The sequence below is a fragment of the Rattus rattus genome, chromosome 5, assembly GCF_011064425.1.
Source record: "Rattus rattus isolate New Zealand chromosome 5, Rrattus_CSIRO_v1, whole genome shotgun sequence".
In the NCBI taxonomy this organism is placed as follows: Eukaryota; Metazoa; Chordata; class Mammalia; order Rodentia; family Muridae; genus Rattus; species Rattus rattus.
In genome coordinates, this window is record NC_046158.1 from 62990544 (window position 1) to 63013855 (window position 23312).

Consider the following 23312-nt stretch of genomic DNA (forward strand, 5'->3'; position numbering starts at 1 on the left):
TTTAAGAATAAACAGACAATTCACATTTATCCAAGAGAAATAACTTATATCCACATAGTGAACTATACATAATCATTCACTGAAGTTTAACATATACTAGCTGAGAATGTGAAATGATCAAAATTCCCTTAAGTTGGTGAAATATTCAAGTACGATACAGGCAACAACATGAATAAATATCAAAAACATTTCAGTGAGTTGAAAAAAAAAGCCAGGCCAGAAACATCATAGAGTTTATGACTTTGGTGAGATGACTTTCTATTTGCCAGTAATATTGTGACTATGGAAGAAATGTCTTACATTTATCTACATGGGTGTGGAATGTGCCTGGCTGTGGGATTGTTGAACAAATCCACCTTTGTGATTTAATGATCAAAAATGATGCAAAACACTCATGGAATACATTACTTTACCACTGATAAAAATTATAGATGCATTGCCAAGAATATAACTATCATTTTTACTTTCTGAGCATCAATGATATTTTTTTTTAATTTCAGTGTTTATTTAGCAAGAGTAAAATCACATGGAGGAGCAGTGCATGTAAAGAAAGAACAGTACAGTAAAAGTAAGGAGGAGGAACGTGAAGTTGAAATAACCATAGATATTTCAAAAATTGTACAAAATTAACCCCAGGGTACAGTATGCTTCAGGGTGTGCTATGACCTTTGGTTGTATTGCTTGAAATTACCACTAGGTGTCTACTGACTTCATCTCTGGTAGGAAAAGAGGAAATGGTTTTGATTTACTAAAAGCTAGCAAAGAGAAAAGTTTCCAATACTTCTAGTTTCAAAGGCAATGGGAGGGGAGAAGAAAACACCTGGAGGAGTATGATTGAAGTTGTCAGAAAACTATCTTAGGTTGAAAATGTTTCAAAATTGTTATGCTTTTTAGGCATAGCAACTCACTTCTAGTCATTTATATATTTTCATTATTAGATCAAAAGATAGAAACAAATCATTTGAAGTGCCACTATTAAAGTTATAGAAAAAATGTGAGGCAAATGATAATGGCCAAAACCATGTCTCATATAATCGCCTCCATTAAAGATGTTGAATGCATACATTTTTATGACAATTATTATACTTTTAAACTCTTTGTTGAACAAGAAATGCTGTGTGAAATGATATCCTGGCTGTATAAAAACACATTAGACTTTATGTTTCCAGTCTCACCTTGGGCACTAGAAGACTGAAAATTTAAATGAGATGATTTAGATGTATGTTTGTTTTCTAATTATAATTGAAGAAGTTTAGGATGAGCAAATAAATTAGATCCCACTGAAAACAAGACGTCTCAGTTTTAACATTTAGTTAGCCAATAAATCTTTCTTCATATTGCACTAGCCCTAGGCTAAGTCCCATACCAGTTACCTCAACAGAAATCTGCTATAATATACATTCTAATTAAGCCACTTAAAGTGAAAATAATAGGTGAAATAGCCAATCACTGACTAATTTATTTTTCATCTTTAACTCACAAATGGCTCTTTCCCAGGTCACTGAATTCATTTTAGTAACCTAGTCTCTGCATATCGAATAGTCCATTTTCAGCAGGAATTCACCACAAACTACCTGTTCATTTAACAGAGAATTATCAAATTTATAGTTCTTTATGAGAATGCATTACCCTGAAAATATGCACCAGCTCTCTTCAGGTTTCCTGGTTGTCCAGAAGGTTAAAGACTGTGTAATAGCATCCTAAAGCTGAACCTTATTAAGACACTCACTCATTTAATTCTACATATAGAAGAGTGTTTCCTAAAGATTGGAAATAAATTAGTGTCAACTCCCTCAAGGAATTAGCAGCCCAAGAGATATGGTCTATAAGGAAATTGTTAACAAATTTTTATTACTAGATTAGGCTATAGATGATAAATAAATGGATAAATAGATGTGAATAGCTCATTCCTGGAGCATTTATGTAGTACCGTCCACATACAGAATAGCAATATTTATATACAATATTATATTTTCATATATGCATATTATGAACATATTCAATCAAGCTAATTAACATGAGATATATTCTCTTTAGACAATTTCAAGTACAAAAGATAATTATTACTTATTTATTTTTATTTTACAAGACAGGGTTTCTTGTTCATTTTTTTAAATTAATTTATTCTGTCATATATTATATCTGGACCACAGTTTCTCTTCTCTTTCCCACCCCACCTTCCCCATTCTCCCTTATCTCCTCAAAGGCAGGCATCCCAGGGATATCAACTAAACATGACATATCAAGTTGAAATAAGATTAATAACACCCCCTCATATTAAGGCTGAGTGAGGTAACCCAGTATGAGGCCATGGGTCCCAAAACAGAACAAAAGCATCAGAAATAGACCCTGCTCACTCTTCTAGGCACCCAAGAAGCACAACAAACAATAGGACTGTAACATTTATAGAGGGCCTGGGTTAGACCCATTCAGGCTTCTTAATTGTAGATTCAGTCTTAGTGAGCACCTATGTGTACAAGCTAGTTGCTTCTGTGGATTTTCTTGTGGTGTCCTTGACCTCTCTGGCTCCTAGAATTCTTCCTCCACATCTTCACCATGAATCTCTGAATTCTATCTAATGTTTGGCTGTGGGTCTTTGCTTCAGTTTCCAACAGCTGCTGGATGAAGCTGCTCTGATGACATGTGGGCTAGGCAACAAATTATGTGTATAGTAATATATCTTTAGTCATAATTCATCTATTTACTTATTTATTGATTGGTTGATTGATTGATTAGTTGTTAGTTGTATTTGGTACCAGTGGACTGGTGGCAGGTGGGACAGAAACAAGAAGGATCAGGTGAGGAAAGCTAGAGGGAGAAAGTCCTGGGAGAGACAGCTGGAATTGGGAAGGTGATTTGTGGACAAGGAAGAAACTAAGTGCAATGGAATCTCCCAAGATTCCTAAGATGACCCTAGATAAGACTCCTAGTAATGAGGGAAACACAGAGAGACTGAACTAGCTATCTCCTGTAACCAGGAAAGACTTCCAGAGGAGGGTTTGGTACACCAACACAAACCTTCAGCTAACAACTTGTCCTCTCAGTTGGGTTAAAGGTAGCACAGAAATTGTGGGAATGGTGAACCAACGACTGGTCCAGCTTGAGGCCCATGCCTATAGTCCATTCCTGATACGGTCTGGAAGACCAGAAACCAGAAGCTGGATGGTCCACACACAGGGTCTCTTATCAAATAATAATATTAACTACAACCACCCTGATGTACAAAATATCTATGGAATTATTTTTTGGGAAAAATCATATTGAAGACAGTCAAATTCCAGGGTCTAAAATACAACTCTTATCTCTATTGTGTAGATATACAACATTTTTTGAATCCATTCCTCTGTGGAGTACTACTCAGCTATAAAAAACAATGACTTCATGAAATTTGTAGGCAAATGGAATGAACTAGAAAATATCATCCTGAGTGAGGTAACCCAATCACAGAAAAACACACTTGTTATACACTTATTGATAAGTGAATGTTAGCCAAAAAGCTCAAATTATCCAAGATGCAATCCACAGACCACAGGAAGCTCCAGAAGAAGGATGACCAAAATGAGGATGCCCCCACTCCTTCTTAAAAGGGGGAAATATCCATAAGAGGGGATATGAAAACAAAGTTTAGAGCAGTGACTAAAGGAATGGCCATTCAGAACCTGTCCCACATTTGGATCATGTGGCATATATCTATCTATCTATCTATCTATCTATCTATCTATCTATCTATCTATCTATCTATCTATCTATCTATCTATCTATCTATCTATATCTATCTATATCTATCTATATCTATCTATATCTATATCTATCTATATACATATATATGTATATGTATATATATATATATATATATATATATATCCACCAAAACTAGATAAGATGGATGAAACTAAAAAGTGCATGCTGAAAGGGACCGGATATAGATCTCTCCTGAGAGATACATCCAGAGCATGTCCAATACAGAGGTCAGTGCTAGCAGCAAACCACTGAACTGAGAACAGGACCCCCTTTGGGGGAATTAGAAGAAGGATAGAAAGGGCTGAAGGAGCTTGCAACCCCATAAGAACAACAATGTCAACCAACCAGAGCTTCCAGGGACTAACCACTACCAAAAGACTATACATGGACTGACCCAGAGCTCCAACTGCATATGTAGCAGAGAATAGCTTTGTTGCAGGACCAGTGGAAGGGGATGCCCTTGGTCCTGCCAAGGTTGGACCCCTAGTTCAGGGGAATGTTTGGGGAGGAGGGTGAGAGGGGTGGATGGGGGGAACACACATATGGGGAAGTGGAAGGGGGAGAATATATATATATATTTCTAAATATAAAATAAAGACTATATGGGAAAATGAGCTACTTTAAATGCACAACAATGATTATTAGACACAGAGGACAGGCAGATATGGGAGGATAGATAATAAAACATGGATGGATAGAAATAATATGTTCTAATTTTCTTTAGATTTGCAATAACTTACCAATTGGTGCATTTAAGTTTTGTATAATTTTCTGTTGTCCCTCAGTGTGCAAAGGATTTATTTTCCTGAGAGAAATCAAGCTTCTGTAAAGCAGTATAATTGAGTATGTTAGAATCACTAACTCATTTGAATGTGGGCTGTCAATTGGATGACTTTTGGAAGAGCAATGAAGATGATATTTTGCATGACTTATTATGACTTACAAGAAGAAAGCATATTTTCATGTTCGGGGAGTGAAAAAACTTGTGACCTCTTTGGGGAACCTTGAAAGAGATTAACCATCACCTCTTCCTTTAACTGATACCAGTGCCTGGTTTTGCTCTCTGACATGCTCTCTCCTCATGATCTTCAAAGTTATTTTATATCAGAAATCAGGTGAGAAATGTTCTTATTCAAAATTTTTAGGTCTTAATGAACAGAATAAAACTTGAACCTGTTCAGTCTGCTGAGATCCCCTAGGCCACCTTTACCTTCCACAATTCCCAGGCCAAATCCAAGTCACACATGCTGTGCCCCAGGCCAGGGTGGCTAGTCTCTGGATCCTATCACACCTGCCTCTTCTGAGACTTAAGTATCCCTCTGTCTATACTAAGATCCCAGTGCCTGCATCTCTGAAGACAAAAGCATCTCCTTGCTAGATGTCTGCTCAGTTCTTCTCCACTGGATTGGCCGATAGCCAGTGCTCCCTACAGGGTGCCATGTCTTATGATTGTTATGCTGCCATATCTAATCTCCTGCTTTATGCTCAAGCTAAGATGATTTAGTAATGCAATAAATAATGGTAACAAACAACAGATTCATACTGATCTTTTATGGTGAAAGTGTCTTTGATGATTTTTTTCTGTGATGTCTGGTGATGTTGGCATGTGATGTGAGGAGAGTTTCCAGTCTGTGCTGTACTTCTTCCTAGCATCCAAAGTCATTCTTACCCTGTTCATTTTGTCTTCCTATCTCTTTATCATTTCTGCCATGTTGAGGATCTAATTCACCAAGAGCCACTTCAAGGGTTTTTCCACCTGCTTCTCATATCTTAGCTCTGCGACCTTGTATTATGACTCCATTCTCCATGTCTACTCTTGCCCAAGTTCCAGCAACTCCCTGAAGAGGGACAGAATGGTGTCTACCTTTTATCCTGTCTTATTTTCCATGTTGGATCCCATGGACTACAGTCTGAGGAATAAAGATGTGTAGAAAGCTCTGAGAAAAACACTGCAGGTTAGCTTATTCTGAAGTCTAAGTTGAGTCTTCAGAATCTTACACCTAGCAAGACAGGACTGTGTGAATACAAACTATTTGAATCAAAGTACAGGCAAAATTAGTATAGGTAAAATTTTATTATTTGGAATTCAACATAAACTGTGTCTTTAGTTTACATGTTTTATTTAATAGTGGAAAATTTTAATTTTTTTAAGGTAATAAGTTATAGATTGTCATACTTTCATGTATGTGCACAATGCATTTTTCTTTCATTCAGTTTGTATTGGTTGTTGAGTAATTAAACTGTAGTCTACTATTGACTATTAATTTAAACTATTAATACAATTTTAAAACACAAATCTTTAATTGGATATAAAAGAGGAAAGCCTATAATATTATCTAAATGGATTGATTTTTAATTAATTCTCTCTCCTAATACTAACCCCATTCTTGTCCTTGTACTACAAGTATTGTGGATACATGACAGAAACACATTATGAATTATTAATGTATTTATAACAACATGTCACTTCTAACAGGCACTGAGAGGGATTTCTCATTAAGACTTGTAATGTTAAAATTGGTTTTAGGGAAGGGAGAAGATAATTATGTATGAGAGAATAACCACACACAAATCAAAAAATCAAAACTTGGAGCTAATTCATCGGATGAATGTCTGCTACTATTGACCACATTTAAATTTTATTAAATTTATAAATGTGCCCATTTTGTCGATTGTAATAATAAACTTTAATCTCTGACTTAGATATTTAATAACCAACCTGCCATGTACTAAATATCAAAGTACATGTTTCTTTTCAAAGTGTCTGAAACAATAATGCATGTGTTGAGTCTAGAACATTATTTTACTGATCTGAACATGTAAGTGTAACTTGCCTGAAGAGGTAACAAAAGGTTTGCCTCTAAGTATTGTTACACATTATCCTAAAACATGTTAGAATTTTAAGAAAATAAGCCACTAAATAAATATGTGAATTGATCTACTGCATTTGTTAATGGAACTTACATATGAAGGGAATTATAGCAAGTCCTTAAAGGAGAGGAGATAGAGGTTTTATTCCTGATGGAAATCACTAGAGGGTTAAGGCATTGAAATCATATGGAGGTTTAAGGAAGTTGGCTCATAGCCAGAGGTACCAACTATTTGATCCTCCAGGGTTTCTGGCAGCATCACAAACAGCTTTGTTAAGGCTGGAAATATGCTGACAATTCCCCTGTCCAGTCCTAAGAGACAAGTAGTCTGGATCTGAACAGCTGCAGGCTAAAGGATCTTGATAGTTTATTTTATCTTAAAGTTGTTTTTCCCTCTAATTGAACCATTTTAATATGCAACCTGAGGGAGGGTTCTACAAAGTGCCTACTCTCCCTACGAGACTACACAATAGTTAGGGTGATAAACAGCCAAAAAAGACTCATAATTTCCATAGATTATAAACCATTTTATTGATATTTTTAGCTGCATCTCATTGACAACTCATAAATTCTCTGTCTGATACTGCATTGATATAAAAGATATTATTTGCAAAGAGTGGTTTTGCATATTATATTTATGCTTTATTAAGGAATTCGTTGGAGGGATCACTGTACTAAAGAAAAGTCTCACAGTCTGACCTATACACCCCAGAATCTTAGCAGTCTGAAATTACTCTTCAGAGAGCAACAATGGCTTGGCCAACTTAATTTAAACCATGTTCTTTGAAACTGTAATTTCATTTTCTCTCAAATTCTTTAAGAATTAACTAACAAGATAAATTTTATGAAAAAAATTAAGAGACAAAATATAATATGTAAAAGCATTAAATGTTCAAGTGTGTAAACTATAGGTGTTAAATATTACACATACAATACAAAAAATAAGTAAAAGTCATTTGCTCATCATTTCATCATTCAGCGGATCATCTGTTCAATTTATGTGAAATGCATAAATGTGAGAGCACATGCATAACTGAGTTATTGGGAGAATATGTTAACAGCACTTAGCCAAAAGTGGTAATCTTCACGTGTGTGGTCGTATTGTCTGTGTTGCTTTCTTGAAAGCATCTTTGACATCTTTGTTCCTTAGGCTATAGATGAGAGGGTTGAGCAATGGGTTGACTACAGTGTAGAAGAGGGCAGCCACTTTGTCCTTTTCTAGCGAGTAGGTTGAACTAGGCCTTGAATACATGAACAGCAAGGAGCCATAGAAGAGCATGACTGAAACCAGATGAGAGGCACAGGTGGAGAAAGCCTTACGTCTTCCTGAGGCAGAGCGGATCCTCAAGATAGCCAGCAGGATGTTGAAGTAGGATATAAGGATGGCCAGAATGCTGGAGAGCACAGTGAAGCCCACCACACCTAGGAGGACTTTTTCATAGACACGGGTGTCTGTACAGGACATTTTTACCAATGGTGGTGCATCACAGAAAAAGTGATCAATAATATTTTTACCACAGAAAGTTAGCCGGAAGGTGTTTGCAGTATGGGCTATGGCATTCAAAAATCCCCCTATGTAACACCCAACTACTAGCCCGGTGCAGAGAGAAGATGACATGATGCTTGAGTAGATCAATGGACTACAAATTGCAGAGTGTCGGTCGTAAGCCATGGCTGCCAGCAGGTAGCACTCAGTGTAGGCTACAACACAGGAGAAGAACAGCTGAGCCCCACATCCGGCCAGGGAAATGCGTTTGTCTTCTGAGATACAAGTGGCCAATATTTTGGGGGTATATACAGAAGTATACCAGAAATCCAAAAACGACAGATTGCTGATGAAAAAGTACATAGGTGTATGTAGTCTAGAATCAATTCGGATTAAGACAACCAACATCATGTTCCCAGACAGTGTCAACAAGTAGATGGTTAGAAATATTCCAAATAGAACCAACTGCCAGTGGGGGTCTGCTGAGAAGCCCACGAGGATGAATTCAGTCAGGATGGTGCGATTGTCTACCTCCATGTCCACAGAGGAAAACCTGGCCATCAATAAACATTGAATAATGGTAGCAAACATTTTAGGTAATTCAGAAGTTACTAGGGATCCTAAGAGATTTTATTTATTATCCTAAATTACAAAACTTTAGTGTGTGACTTTGAAAGATTATGACAATTGTGTTGTAAGTGACTTTAAAATTAGAGAGCTTACATAGCGGCTTCAATGCAGTGCATGAAATAGATGAGAGAAATAGCTTATTGAATTGTTCAATAAATGACTGGATATATATATATATGTATGTATGTATGTATGTATGTATGTATGTATGTATATATATATATATATTTGACCAGAACAATGTTTGGACAGTAGTCTTCACTCATGAAACTGAAGTACTATGAGTTGAATATGATGCCATGTGCCTACACACAGGAGACTGAAACAAGAGGATGCTAAGTTCACATTCATCTTATGTTTTCAGTATCCCTAATGAAAAATTCACAAACACACACACACACACACATACACATGCACACACACACGCACACACACACACACACACACACACACTTTTAATACATTTCCATAATTAATTGAGAATGCCTTGTGTGTCAAGGATTAAACTTCACATACATTATTCCTTCTGCCCGTGTAACAAACTGAAAAGAATATACTCCACATGAATCATATAGTCTGTACTTTATTGAACTCTGTGATTAATTTAATTTACAGAATTTGAATCAAATTTGCATAGCTCAAGTAACATTGCATACTTCCTGATATAACTGATGATACTCACTTGTTTAAATATATGTAATCACAGAGTATGTGCTGAGGAACTAGATGAGACTTTGAAAAAATATATACATATATATTTATTTATCCATATTTTCCAGTATACTACTGTGCTATAGACTACATACTACTCTAATATTTGTTTCAAATACTAGAAAAATTATTTCAAAAAATTCTCCCATCAAAGAATGATTAATGAGGCTAGTGAGGTGGCTCATCAGGTGTACACTCCTGCAGCCAAGATCGACAACCTGAGTTCCATCCTGAGGACCCCCATGGTAGGAGGAGAAACATTATTATTATCCAAGTTGTCTTCTGGTTGTATACTTCACACACACACACACACACACACACACACACACACACACACACACACACAAGCACACACACAGTAACTATAGTAACAACTAAATGAGATGAAAATGAAAGAAAACAAGAATGTTTGAGGACATTGTTATGTTCAATCCTACTATAATATCCTAAACTCTATGTAAATGTCAGGTAGTACTACGTGAGTTTGCACAGTTTTTAATGGTTTGGAGGTTTCTGTAAAAAGTAGTGTGAATTTGAAATAGTGAGAGAAGGAAGTAAAAGATGGTGATTGGAAGTCTGGCAAGCCTGACGGCATGGTGGGAGAGGAAGGAAGGAAAGAAAAGGAAGGAAGGATGGAGGAAGGAAGGAAGGGCAAAAGTGAGCCAGGAAGAAAGAAAGAGGGAGGAAAGTCAAAGGTCCTGTGTGTCTTGCAATGAATAATTATATATTCTGTAGACTGTAGATAATGTAAAACCAGAATCATTTTATAAACCAAAACCATGTACTAGTCACTTTATTCCATCATATGAGATACATAAACATCTGTATCTTATGTAGCAGATAATAAACACCAGGAAGAACTTTGTCCAGAGGAACAATGGACCATGAAGTTAAAAAGCTGCTGTCCCCAAAATGCTAAGAATTCTCTAAAACACAACCAAAATCAGAACCACAATGAAGAACAGATTTTTATCTTTAGCTGTTCATGCAGAGTGATAATCCAGAGACAAACAGAAGTTATTGATACATTTCAAAATGCTTACTTTTGAGCAAAGCCAGTCAATATTGTCACTAGAAGTGTGTATTCAAAACACTTTTAATTCTGTCATCTTCACAATTAGGAGGTAAGGAACTTGCTATTTTCACCAAACACAGAACTTAACTGAGGTCAGTGCACCTTGAAGATGTAAAGCCAGCCTACTTCTATCACTTATGCTGTACTATGCATTGCTTCCATTGGAAAATAGTGTGCATCACTTTAAACCTACCCAGTTCTGCAAGCAGGCTGTAACTTACCTGGAGAATATCACCCTCACAATTCTTATCTTATTTTGTAACTTAGCATTCTAGATACTCATATAATTTGTTCATAATGTTTAACCTGGTATAGACGTTCCAGAGTGCTTAGTTCTCTTTGCCGTGTTCCCATGCCATGGATTGGTTGTTTTCGACATTCCCCAGTTACAGGACTTTGTTTTCTAACATGTTCTATAACCTACAATTTTACTTCAACTTTTTCTATTATTTTTATTTCTCAAATACAACATCTGTGTGCAGTATCAAAAGATTTTTAGCAGTGTGCTTCCTGTCCCTGTGACACTAATTGATGGACATCTTCATGGTTAATATACTAGTCTTTTTAAGACCATTCAAAATGTCTTTTTTTGGTTATGAACCATCATTAATGATTTAAAAATATTACCTACTTCCCACCAATAACTGTCATCCTTATGACTACTGAGCTGTGTTGATCACAGTGTTGAAATCATCAATTCTTATCTATTTTAAATACATTAATTCATTAATTGACCATTTCTCCACATTAAATTCAATTTTCATTAGGCAAAATATTTCTGTGCTGACTCCTGCTATATTGTAGCATTGAGAATGTTTATAGGGTAAGTAAGTACATACATGATATTTCTTTAACTTGTATTTCCTACATGATTGCATACTTCTAAAAGAACTTACAATATTTAAATTTAAAATTCAGAACAGTATTATCATTAAATGTCTGACAACAAATTTTTTTCTCAAGGGTCGCATACTATATCAAAGCAAGAAGGAAGACTGAGTAAATGAAAATTCGTTCCCAGCATCTCAAATCTGTTATGAATTGGAAATAAATTGCTGATTATACATGGTTGTAAAAATGCAATGGACACAAAATGTCAGAATCAAACATGACATTGCACATAGATAGAATGACTTTTAAAGATGCATTTCCTATGTATAGTAGCCCTGTTCCAAGTTGCTTCAGTGAAGAAAACAAAGTGTTTAATTATATCTCTGTGGCCTCTAAATATTAGTTCTGAGAAGGGAAAGAACGCATAGCACTTGTCAAACTACACAGAGTGCCAAACTACACAGAGCAACTCACAAAGTCTGGTAAGTGTGTAATTAAATACGTGGTGCTCAGGACAAATATCAAACATGTATTCAAATCATATAGAATAAAATAGCAGAATATTAAGTGAAATGTATATGCTTGCATATTCTCTCTCTCTCTCTCTCTCTCTGTGTGTGTGTGTGTGTGTGTGTGTGTGTGTACATTTATGTTCATGTTTAGCATAGCAGTGATCTTTGGGTGGCCAAGCTATATGTAATATTTTCTTTTTCACTGTAGCTGAAGTTCCGGCTAAAGAAAAAAATGCTTTGGTTCCCCTCATTCCAGTTACTTACCCTTTGTCTGCAAGACCAGTTCTTGGAAGTGACACAATTTGCTTTCTTTTGGTATTTTGAGGTGCCTTTGTTTGACCTAATATATATTATTTCCTCAATTGTCCACTGAGATTTCTACATAGCAACCAGAAATATATACTTCATTCTCCAAAGACACAATTATCGTTCACTTGGAGTTTGGGGATGATGTATCATTTAGGGTATAATCAAAGGAGTCTTGCTGTATTAAAAGTTGAGTGTATGCAAGTAAGCCACAATATAGGCTTAAAATGACTGGTGATAGAATTTTTCCAAATTGTGCTACTCAGAATTTCTAGAACATATAATTTTTCTAATTTTTGTTACCATGTTTTTTTTCTGTATACAGGCTACCATCCTTCTATAGTCTTAGAAGTTGGCAAATGTCTCCTACAATTAATATATTGAGGCTATGACCTCCAGGGCCTCAGAATATAATTTATTATTATTGGGCCTTTAGGATGATGGTTAAGATCAAAGGAGGGAGTGAATAGTCTCTCACCTAAATATTTCATATTCAAAGAGACACCAGAGACATGAGTGAACAGAGAGGTCACTTGTGAGCCATCTTCAAGGTAGGCAGAGAGACCTCAGGAAAAATCAGTTCTTCCAAGATGTTGAACTTGGTTGTACTTCAGAATTCTTAGGGGAAACATGCTTGTTTAGTTTGCCTAGTGTTTGGTGTTTTCTTATGGAATTTCTAACATATTATTCATATAAAAGATTTTTATGGTAAATGTTATCTTTTATATACAAACGTCCTCTCAAAATAGTAAATATGATATCCCACAATAAATTTTCTCAAGATTTTATTTTCTTTATATGAAAACAGAATACACAAGCATATTATAGTTTTTTATGTTGAGACACACACATACATACATACATATATATACATATATATATATATATATATATAGAGAGAGAGAGAGAGAGATCCACAAAAACAAAATGTGGTCTTCAGATCTCATATATAACCTGGAGTAACTGAAGAAACTGGAAATTTAAAAGGTATTGTTGCAGGGATGGGGATATAAATAGAGGAATAACAGGGTACAAATGGTCTATCTAAAGGAGGAAATTGAAAAAAGGTGGGAAAAAGAGAGGGAGATACAATAGAAGAAAGGAGGAGAGAAAATAATAGTAGGAATGCCTGAAATAGTTACAATTGAACATCTCCTCCAAAATACCTATAACACACTTAGGCATGCATATATGTATATATATACATATATATATAATATAATATGTATGTATTGTTTAAAATAAATTGTCCTATCTGAGCCAACAGTGCTACTTCTAAGTGCCATAAAGTATCTAACAAAAATCCCAATGACAAGCATGAAAATATTTTTTCGAGTTGTTAACAAAGGTTGTCACAGAGACTCACAATAAGTTATAGTCTATTATCATTGCTTTTGCTATGGCCCAGAGGTAAAAGGAGCATCCATGTTGTTGAAGACATCATGGATTTCATACACAGGATGCTGAAAGCCCAAGCTATTTTTTACCTGAAAGTTTCTTCTCAGAGGACTAGCTTTTCTACTATCAGAAGATGCCATATAAACTTCTAAAGGTGGGAAACAACCAGTAGTTCTACCCTACTGTGAAACATGTGAACCACAAAAACAAAAAGTGTGCAATTGAGGTATAGATGCTTTCATGGTAACCAACAGCACCCCAGTTAAATTTAAAGCCATCTGAACAATAGTGAAACCATGCCTGGTACTGGAAAAGTTCCCAATTACCTGGGGCTAGTGAAGGCTAGAGTCTTTTCCCAATCTGTGGGTTGCTGTTTTGTCCTATTGACAGTGGACTTTGCCAGATGTCCATCAACAGAAGAATGGATGCAGAAATCGTGGGACATTTACACAATGAAGTACTACTCAGCTATTAAAAACAATGACTTCATGAAATTCATAGGCAAATGGATGGAACTAGGAAAATATCATTCTGAGTGAGGTAATCCAGGCACAAAAGTACACACATGATATGTACTGCTTTATCAGCCCCAAAGCTCACAATGCCCATTATACAACTCACAGACCATTTAGGAGGAAAAAAGACCAGGTGTGGATGCTTCAGTCCTGCATTTATGAGGGAACAGGATGATCTTGGGAGGTGGGGGGAGGGATTCTTGGGAGGGAGAGAGGAAGGGGAGGAAATAAGGGGGACAGTATCAGGTACTGGAGGGGACAGAAGAGAGGTAAAGAAGGTCAGAAAATCAAATAAACATATTTAGCAGTGGGGGATGGGGAGTAGGAATAGCCACTGGGGGTCCCAGGTGCCAGGGAGGCGAGAGGCTCCCAGGACCCAACTAGGAACATGTTAGTCTAAATGTATAGAGAAGGGGAGATGGAACTTGGATAGACCACCTCCAGTAGATAAGCACTGCCCCTAGTCAAGGGATTGGGCCACACACCCATCTCAAAGTTTTTACACAGAAATATTCCTGTCCAAAGGAAAGACAGGGACAAAAAATGGATGTTGCCAGGAGGTGCTTGCTGACAGGAACCTGGTGTGGCTGTTCCTTGGGAGGTTCGGCCAGCAACTGACCAACGCAGACGTGGATGCTTGGAGCCAACCATCAGGCTGAAGAACCCTCCATAGGAACCCCATAGGAAGAACAATGTCGGCTGGCCAGACCACACAGTGCTACCAGGGACTAGACCACCAACCAAGGAATGTACAAGGAGGGATACATGGCTCTAGATAATATGTAGTAGAGGATGGCCTTGTCTGACATCAATGGAAAGGGAGGCTGTTGGTCCTATAGAGGTTTACTACCCCAGCATAGGGAGATGCTGGAGTGGTGGGAAGGGAGTGGGTGGGTGGGGGAGCATTCTCATAGAGGCAAAGGGAGAAGGCAGATGGGATGAGAGGGTTGTAGCAGGGTAACCATGAAAGAGGATATCATTTGAGATGTAAACAAATGGAGTGATTAATAAAAAGGAAGTAAGTAGTTGTAGGGTTTGAAAAATGTGGAGTAGGAAGAGGTAGTGATTGGGTTTACTAAAAATTAGGATTTCTGAGAGAGCCTTATATAAACACACTAACTAATAGGCTATTTTCAACATGCAACTTTAAGAAAGGTATTTAAATGAAACTACCCAGCATGGATGGCCAGTATTGCACATAGTTACTTGGGTTATTAAGTGAAAAACTACAGTACAAGGAATTGAGTGTCTTTCTATGACCTATTGTCCAGTGAGGCCCCAGTATTTTCAAAGCATCACACACTATTGCCATTGCTCTTGGTTATCTCAAGAACAACATACTAATATTCTGTTGTTAAATGCACCTCTGGGATGAAAGACATTATTTTCAATGTGATTGAGAAACCTCTTTCCTGTTGGCTAGCTTTGCTAGTGCCAAAATGTACAATGTATGCTGTTGGGAAAGAAAATACAGCCATGGTCTTACCTAGTGATAGACATTGGGTCCTGCAAAACTTATCTTTCAGGCAAGATGTGCAATACTTCTGCAATAAATGAACACAACATTTATAAAATAACTTATTTATGTTATGATTGGGATTTAGATTTGTTGCACAGGAAGGATTTTATACTTGGTACTGAAATCTATCACTTTCAATCTCTAAAATATTAATCAATACCCAGTAAATTGGAAGGTTACAAAATTAGCCTACAACAATCAGTAGCCTTTCTATACACTGTAACAATCACATTGAGAAAAAAGTTATAGAAACATTCTCGCTCACAGTAATAGTCTAAAAACTATCTAGGAATAAACTGAACAAAATGTAAAAGACCGCTACAGAGAAAACATTGAATTCCTGAAAAGATTGAAATAGATGCTTAAAGACGGGACAATATGACATGCTCATGGACTTGTAGAACTGATATATAAATGAGCATTTATAGAAAGAAGTGTATTGATTTAGTGAAATCTCATTCAAAATCCATATATTGCAGAAATAGACAATTCTAAAATTTGTGTGGAGACACAAAATACCTGGACAGGCAAAGCAATTCTAGGCAAAAGAAAAAATGCTGGAGAAATTATCATTTCAGATTTCAACATGCATTATTGAGCTACATCAATAAAACCCCAATATAGTCTTGCACAGAGCAGATATGTAATTGAATGGAACAAAATTAAAGACTCAATGAGAAATGTTTGTAACTACAGATGTTGGTATTCAACAAAGCTGCCAAAGAGATACACAGGATAAAGACAGTTTCTTCAAAAAAATTATACTGGGAAAACAGGATGTAGATGGATGAAACTAGATTCCTACATATTACCCTGCACAACTCTAAATGTATGAAAGACCTCAGTATAAATACTGTATCTGCTCAAGGAAACAAAAGCAGTATCACAGGTTTAAAGGCAGGAAGGGGCTTTCAGAGAAAACATTTGTTCAGCTCAGTTCCAGCTCAAGGCTTCAGTGTCTGAAGTTCAGGATGTCTTCAGCAATAGAGAACTATCTTTCCCCTCTTTGGGAAATCAAGGCCTGGTGAGTCTCATGGGTAAAACTGACCGCAAACTCAAGCCTTTTTTTTTTTTTAAAGGTGGTCTTTGGCTTTTACGCAGAGCATTGTAAGTCCATTTAAAATTGTATGTATATTTGTACACAGACTTGCATGTACTGAAGGTCTTTTTAGGTAGTTAATAATGTGATTCCTTGAGACTGTTCAGACATAAGACCTATCATTTTACCTTGCTGCTTCTGTATTTATTTTCATGCTTCCTTCCTATTTCAAAGCCTCCCATTCTAATTACTTTGCTATTCCCCTACCCAAAGCTCCCACACTGTCAATGGTCCATTTATACTACTGTATTTTTTGAAGTTACTCCAGGATGTTCTCACATCTGAAGGTTTGGAAGGAGGAGCTTCCAATGACAAAGAGTACGTGACATTTGTTTTTCTGGGTCTGGGTTACTTCACGCAACATGTTCTTTTCTAGTTCTTTGCATTCAGCTGCAAAGTTTCACTTTTCTTCACTGCTGGATAGTATTCCATAGTATATATGCTCTATGTTTTCATTACCCATTTGTAGGTTGTTTCCATTTCCTATCTAATGTGAGTAGAACAGCAATGAATATCACTGAACAAGTATTTGTAAAGTAGGAGTCCTTTGGGCACATACCAAAGAGTGGCATAGCTGGGCCCTACAGGAGACTTATTTTTAGATGTATTTGACTGTACTCCTTTAACTTTCTTCTCATACGTTATTGTTTCAGCTAATATTTTGAGCAGATTATTTAAAAAGATGGGAATAGTGGGTATACCTGTTTTGCTAATGAATTCAATGGGAGTTGCACTGATGTTCGTTGTAGGTTCCTTATATATGGCTTTTATTATGTTAAGGTATGCTTCCTTTTGCCCTACATTACCTAGTAGTTTTATCATGAATTATGTCAAAGAATTTGTTATATATATTGAGATGATCATGGATTTTAGTCTTTAGGTTGTTTATTTAGATTTTTACTGATTGACTTGTTTGAAATGTAAATAAAAATATCCAATTTTAAAAAAAAGAAAAAAAGGTAAAGAAGTTCCAATGTCATAAGCAATATATAATTATTTTCAAATTATAATTAATGAGCTGTAAGTTTAATGCAATGAGGTATATACTTTTACTCTCCTCATAGTTCCAAAAGTCCTTAGAGACTTTTCCTACCATTTTTATTAAAAGTTATTATTTCTGTGCATTGCTTGTTTTGTCTGTTAAGGCAGTGTTGCTACTCACTATGTCTTTAAAATAGGAGACTGGTTTGTAGGTAGTATATGCCTTCTTCCTCTCAGAAGTCCTTCAAGTGCAAGTTGGTTACAGATCCTTAAGAACAATTCCCAATGTAGGTTAATGCTAGGGAGTTGAGGTTGGAGTGGGTGGCTGTGAATGAGAGCATCCTCATAGAACAGGGGGAAGGGGAAGGGGGTGCGGGAGAGGGGGGAAAGCTGACAACATTTGAAATGTAAATACATAAAATATCCAAGAAAAATTTAAATTATTCAAAAAATAATGTTCTTTAGAAACCAGCATTTCTGCCAAAATAAACTTTTGTTAGAATTATAAACTAATATGTAGCACTGACAATATTGTTGTATAAACATTATATATATTATATATGTATATATACACAATTACTATAAATGTTATTGTCAAAACGATTATGAAAGAAAATATAACAGGCATATATTTATAAATCAAGGCTTTTAATATCCATTAAATATTTAATCTGCTCCTATGATATGTTTTCTTATTTTAAGTTATCTAATTACTTTATCAATGTATTATGTATAATAAATAAATGGCTGAATGTATGTGTTGCACTTTGTGCATGCCTGGTGTCCTCAGAAGCAAAAAGAGGACATGAGCAATCCCATGTCATGAATTAAGTAAGTTGACACATGGGTGCTGTTAGTGAAACCTGAATCCTCTGGAAGACCAGCAATTGATCTTAATTGTTGAATTGTCACTCTAGCCACTGCTCTCTCTCCTTATCTAGACACTATTCAATATTTATTTGTTGTATTTGGGTTACAAGACTTCCTGAAATAAAGTCTTCATGGTGTTCTACTTTTAATGATCATTGTTCTGCTTTTAATGATTGTTTCTATTAATGACAGTCCCTGTAATTTGAGGTTTGCCATTTTACAACATTAAATTATTTCATCATATTGTTAAAATAATTCATAAAACCCCGCTATAAAATTAAAAGTGGCTTCATAAAATAATAAAAAATGTATAATAATAATTATGTATGAAACATATTCACAATATTGATTATACTTTAAAATGTAATTTCCTATTAATAACCTTATATTACTCTTGACAAAGTTAATACAATTATGTCATAGGTTAATATGATATTATTAAAATAAAACTAGACTGAGAATTCCTAATCTGTCTCTGTTTTAAATTCTAAACGTTTTTAATAAAGATATTTTCATTTGCAGAAAACATAATTGAGAAGTTCAGATTTATCTAATTTACATTTCTTTTGCATATTACAAATTCTCCCGGGTGATAATGAAGAAAAGTTATTGGGTAGACTGATGTATCAATCCGGAACAGAGTTTGCTATAGGCCCAGATGGGGAAAGACAATTTCATAGAGGTGACTGATTTCATTCTGATGGGTATCACTGACCAGCTTGAACTTCAGGATCCATCATTCAGATTGTTTCTCATCATCTATGTGATTTCAGTGATAGGATTCTCTCACTCATCATAAAAGCTTCCTCCTGCAGGAGATGGGAACAAATTTAGAATCAAACACCCATACATTAGGCAGAGGGAGAGAAAGAGATAGATAGATGATAGATAGATGAAAAATAACTAGATAGGTAGATAAATAGATAGATAGATAGATAGAGACAGAGACAGACAGATAGATAGGCAGGAGTGTGCGCATGCGCGAGCACACACACACACACACACACACACACGCACGCACGCACACACATACACACTCACACACACACACACACACCCACGCACACACATACACACATGCACACATGCACAGAGGGAGGGGGAGACTGTGTTTGGAATGCTCAGCTCTAAATGGAATGTATCCATAAAATTTCTCCCTCAAAACACATAGAACCCTGCAGAAGAGGAGACAAAAAGAATACAATAGCCAGAGGGAAGGTAGAACACAACAACTTGGCTGTCTTGAGCAGAGCTCATAGGAATGTACAGACTGAAGCAGCAAACACAGGACCTTCGCGGTTCTGTACCAGGTCCTCTAGGGATGTTATGACTTCCAGTTTAGTGTTTTTAAAGGGACTCCTGAATGTGTGAACAAGTGGGTCTCTGATTCTTGAGCATGCATTCTCTCTGGCTGTTTTCCTTTTGTTGATTTGCCTTGTCCAACTTCGGTATGACAGTTTTTATCTTATTATGGTTTTTATTGTTAGGTTTTGTTGTTTTATCTTAGAAGCCTGTTATTTTTAATGAGAAAAGACAGTGAATGGATCTGGATGAGAAGGGTAGTGGGGAGTTATGGGATGAGTATAGGGGGAGAAAACTGTAATACTGATAGATTGCAGTAGAGAAGAATCTAATATCATCAATGGGGGAAAATAAAAACACAGTAAAGTCATGCAATATGTCATATAGCAAAATTTTAAAAGGATTATTTTCAAAATAAATATTATTAAAAAAATAAGTAGATCTTTTTATCTCTTCTAATACGAAATATGATAGCTATATATTAGAAGTTTGAAAATATTTGGAAATTAAAGGATGAAATAAGTTTGTAATAAATGGATGTGTCCTGGAACATGGAGAAAATTTTCCTTGTTATTGAAAATATTTTGTATACTGATTTAGGTTTTACACAATAAACTTTTCAATTTTTATGATTTATGTTACATTATATGTAAATGTAACTTAACTCTTATGCATATGGAAGGCATGTCAGACTTTAATATTGGTATCATGTCAGTTCTTATTATCCAAATGGACCTAGGCCTTTATTCACGTTATATAATAGCTGGGTCCTCATTGTAATAGCATTTTGGATTATAATAGGTTACAAAGGTTTTTATAAGAAAGCAAAGACATACATGGTATGTACTCATTGATAAGTGGCTATTAGCCCAAATGCTTGAGTTACCCAGATGCCTAGAACAAATGAAATCAAGACGGATGTAGTGCAGATTTGAGAGACAAGCCAGAATTCAGGAAAATGAATTTTGAAGGAATCAGAGAAAGAACTGAAGAGCTTTGACCCCCATTTTGGTTTTTCACCCAAAGAAAGACATTGACCCGTAGGTTGCAAATGTCCTAGTAAGAGCACCAGTGGAAGGGGGAAGCCCTGGGTCCCAGTGAACCCCTAGTGAACTAGACTGTTGGGGGAGGGCGGCAATGGGGGAGGGTTGGGAGGGGAACACCCACAAGGAAGGGGAGGGGGGGGGATGTTTGCCCGAAACCGAAAGGGAATAACATTCAAAAATGTATATAAGAAATATGTTAATAATAAAAAAATAATAATAATAAAAAAAAAAGAAAAGCAAAGACATGTTTTAAGCTCAACAGGATGTATTTAATTCAAATATTTTAGCTATTATATTTTGTTTTAAGAAAGACAAAACTGAACCCCAGTGAAAATGGGGGAGGGTTGGGAAGGAACACCCATAAGGAAAAAAAGAAAGGGAAAACATTCGAAATGTATATAAAAAAAGGTTAATAAAAAAAAAAAAAGAAAAAAAAAATAAAAAGAAAAAAAAATATTCCTCAAAAAAAAAAGAAAGACATTCGATTTTCCATTGTAAATAATAGTAATTGATAATCTTTAAATGAATGAATAAATTATTTAAGTTATATATGTCTCTGTGGAAATCACAGGTTGTTAATTTCCTTTTGATAGTTAACTTTATATTTCCCCTTGGGAAATATACAGAGTATCGCAGACAATTAGAAGACACAACAAAGTCTTAAGTTTCTAAGATGATCTAGATGTGATCATTTGAACAAAATGTATGATACTTCCCCTGGGAACATCGGAAAGAGCAAAGAAAGCCATAAATACTTGTTACCTTAAAGAGAAATAAAAGTGATACAGAGTATTAGAATTTTATCCCTTCTCAAAGGTAAGTGCTTTCATGTATTTGATACAGACAGACACCAGCGTACAAGTGCTTTCTTATTGTGCCTGGCCTCTGACTGCTGGCACTCTGTGATTCCTAGAGATGCAGGACAAAAATAGTGCATTCGCCTGTGTTTCTCAGAGTTGTAAAGTTGTCTCAAGACATACATTTTATCATTTGAACAGATATCCTGAATCCACCATATCTATGAAAGTTTCAAACAAGAAGTAGGAGATAATTCAATAATTCATTACTGATCTCACACATTAAAAAAAAAACCAAGATAATTATTTTCAGAGACAAACAGGATGGATTTGCTTTACATAAAATTAAAGGATAAGTTTTGGTGTGAATCATGTATAATGTTAGATAACAAAATACTATACTTTATGTTTAAAATAAACTGACTTTATTTAATAGTAGATATAAATTTACAACATAAATAATCCAAACAAGAAATATTTGCATGACAAAATTTCCTGCTGAAAATGATACAGTCACCAAAGAATCTTTTAGCATGAAAATTTCCATAAAATATCTTATACACTAAATATTTTTATTGAGTATTTAGCAATGCTGCATGTATAAAAGATAGGAGGTTAACATTAGTGCTGGATGTGCTGGCAAGCTTACCCTGCATTTTCCTTGAATAAGCACTAAACTCTGATTAGTCCTACAACTAGAAATCATGCTGACAGTGGTGAAGATTCTCACTGAACAGGAACTGAGAAACTATAGGGCAGTAATCAGGTAGAATTAACTAGTTCTTCACTATCTTAATTCAATGGAAAACTACTTTGCTTCTCAGCTTGTGCAAATGTATTAAAGGAAGAGAAAATACCACCGAAATATACCCAGTCACAACGTTGAGCTGTTGTTCAGTTGAATTAGTAAGTAAATCGTAATATCTGGTATAAAAATGCTAAAAAATAAATCTTACAGTATCTATCACTTGTTCTAAATGGTATTATAGAATGATTATGCAAAAGAAATATACAAAGAAATTTTCTAAATATTAATTCGTTATCTGGAATGTATCCAAATATCATTTCTGGAAGTTTAAGATAGGTGAGTTTTCTACTAAAAGAAAAATTGATTGCTTTCATCTCAACAGCAGTACAAGCAATCAAAACTTAAATCTCAGTGATGCACACACATGGTATTTATTAAATTAGCATGATATTTTATTTATACAATATCAAACATAATTCCATATATTGTGTTAAGTGCTTTCAAGTCCTTTTTTTGTACCAGATTAGAAATTACAATAGTCTAACAGGTGTTCCCTACGTCATTCTACATTATTACATAGCACATGGTGGTACAGCTCTATTCACCAACACCTTTCGTAAAAGCACGAGTAAAATGAGTGGAAATTGATATAGAATATTAAAATGAGCACACCTCACTATGGGTAAAGTATATTTCTTTGGAAATATTTATAAAGATATTTAGTTATGTATTTTCATTTCAATATGTCTCCCATAACTTGGAAGGATTTGATATAAGGGAGTATAATAGTCAACATGATTTAGCTTCATTCTATCTCTGTCTCTATTTTCAAGAATACAAAAATTACATACAAAATTTAGGTAAAATGAAGATGC

General features: G+C 35.4%; 1 protein-coding gene across 1 annotated transcript; it reads right to left on the minus strand.

The window, feature by feature from the left end:
- Positions 1-7695: 7695 nt before the first annotated feature.
- On the minus strand, positions 7696-8643 carry LOC116900247 (olfactory receptor 9G4). Its single transcript, XM_032901999.1, has one exon. The coding sequence runs from the start codon at positions 8632-8634 to the stop codon at positions 7696-7698; it is 939 nt and encodes a 312-aa protein (XP_032757890.1). The 5' UTR covers positions 8635-8643.
- Between the last annotated feature and the right edge of the window lie 14669 nt (positions 8644-23312).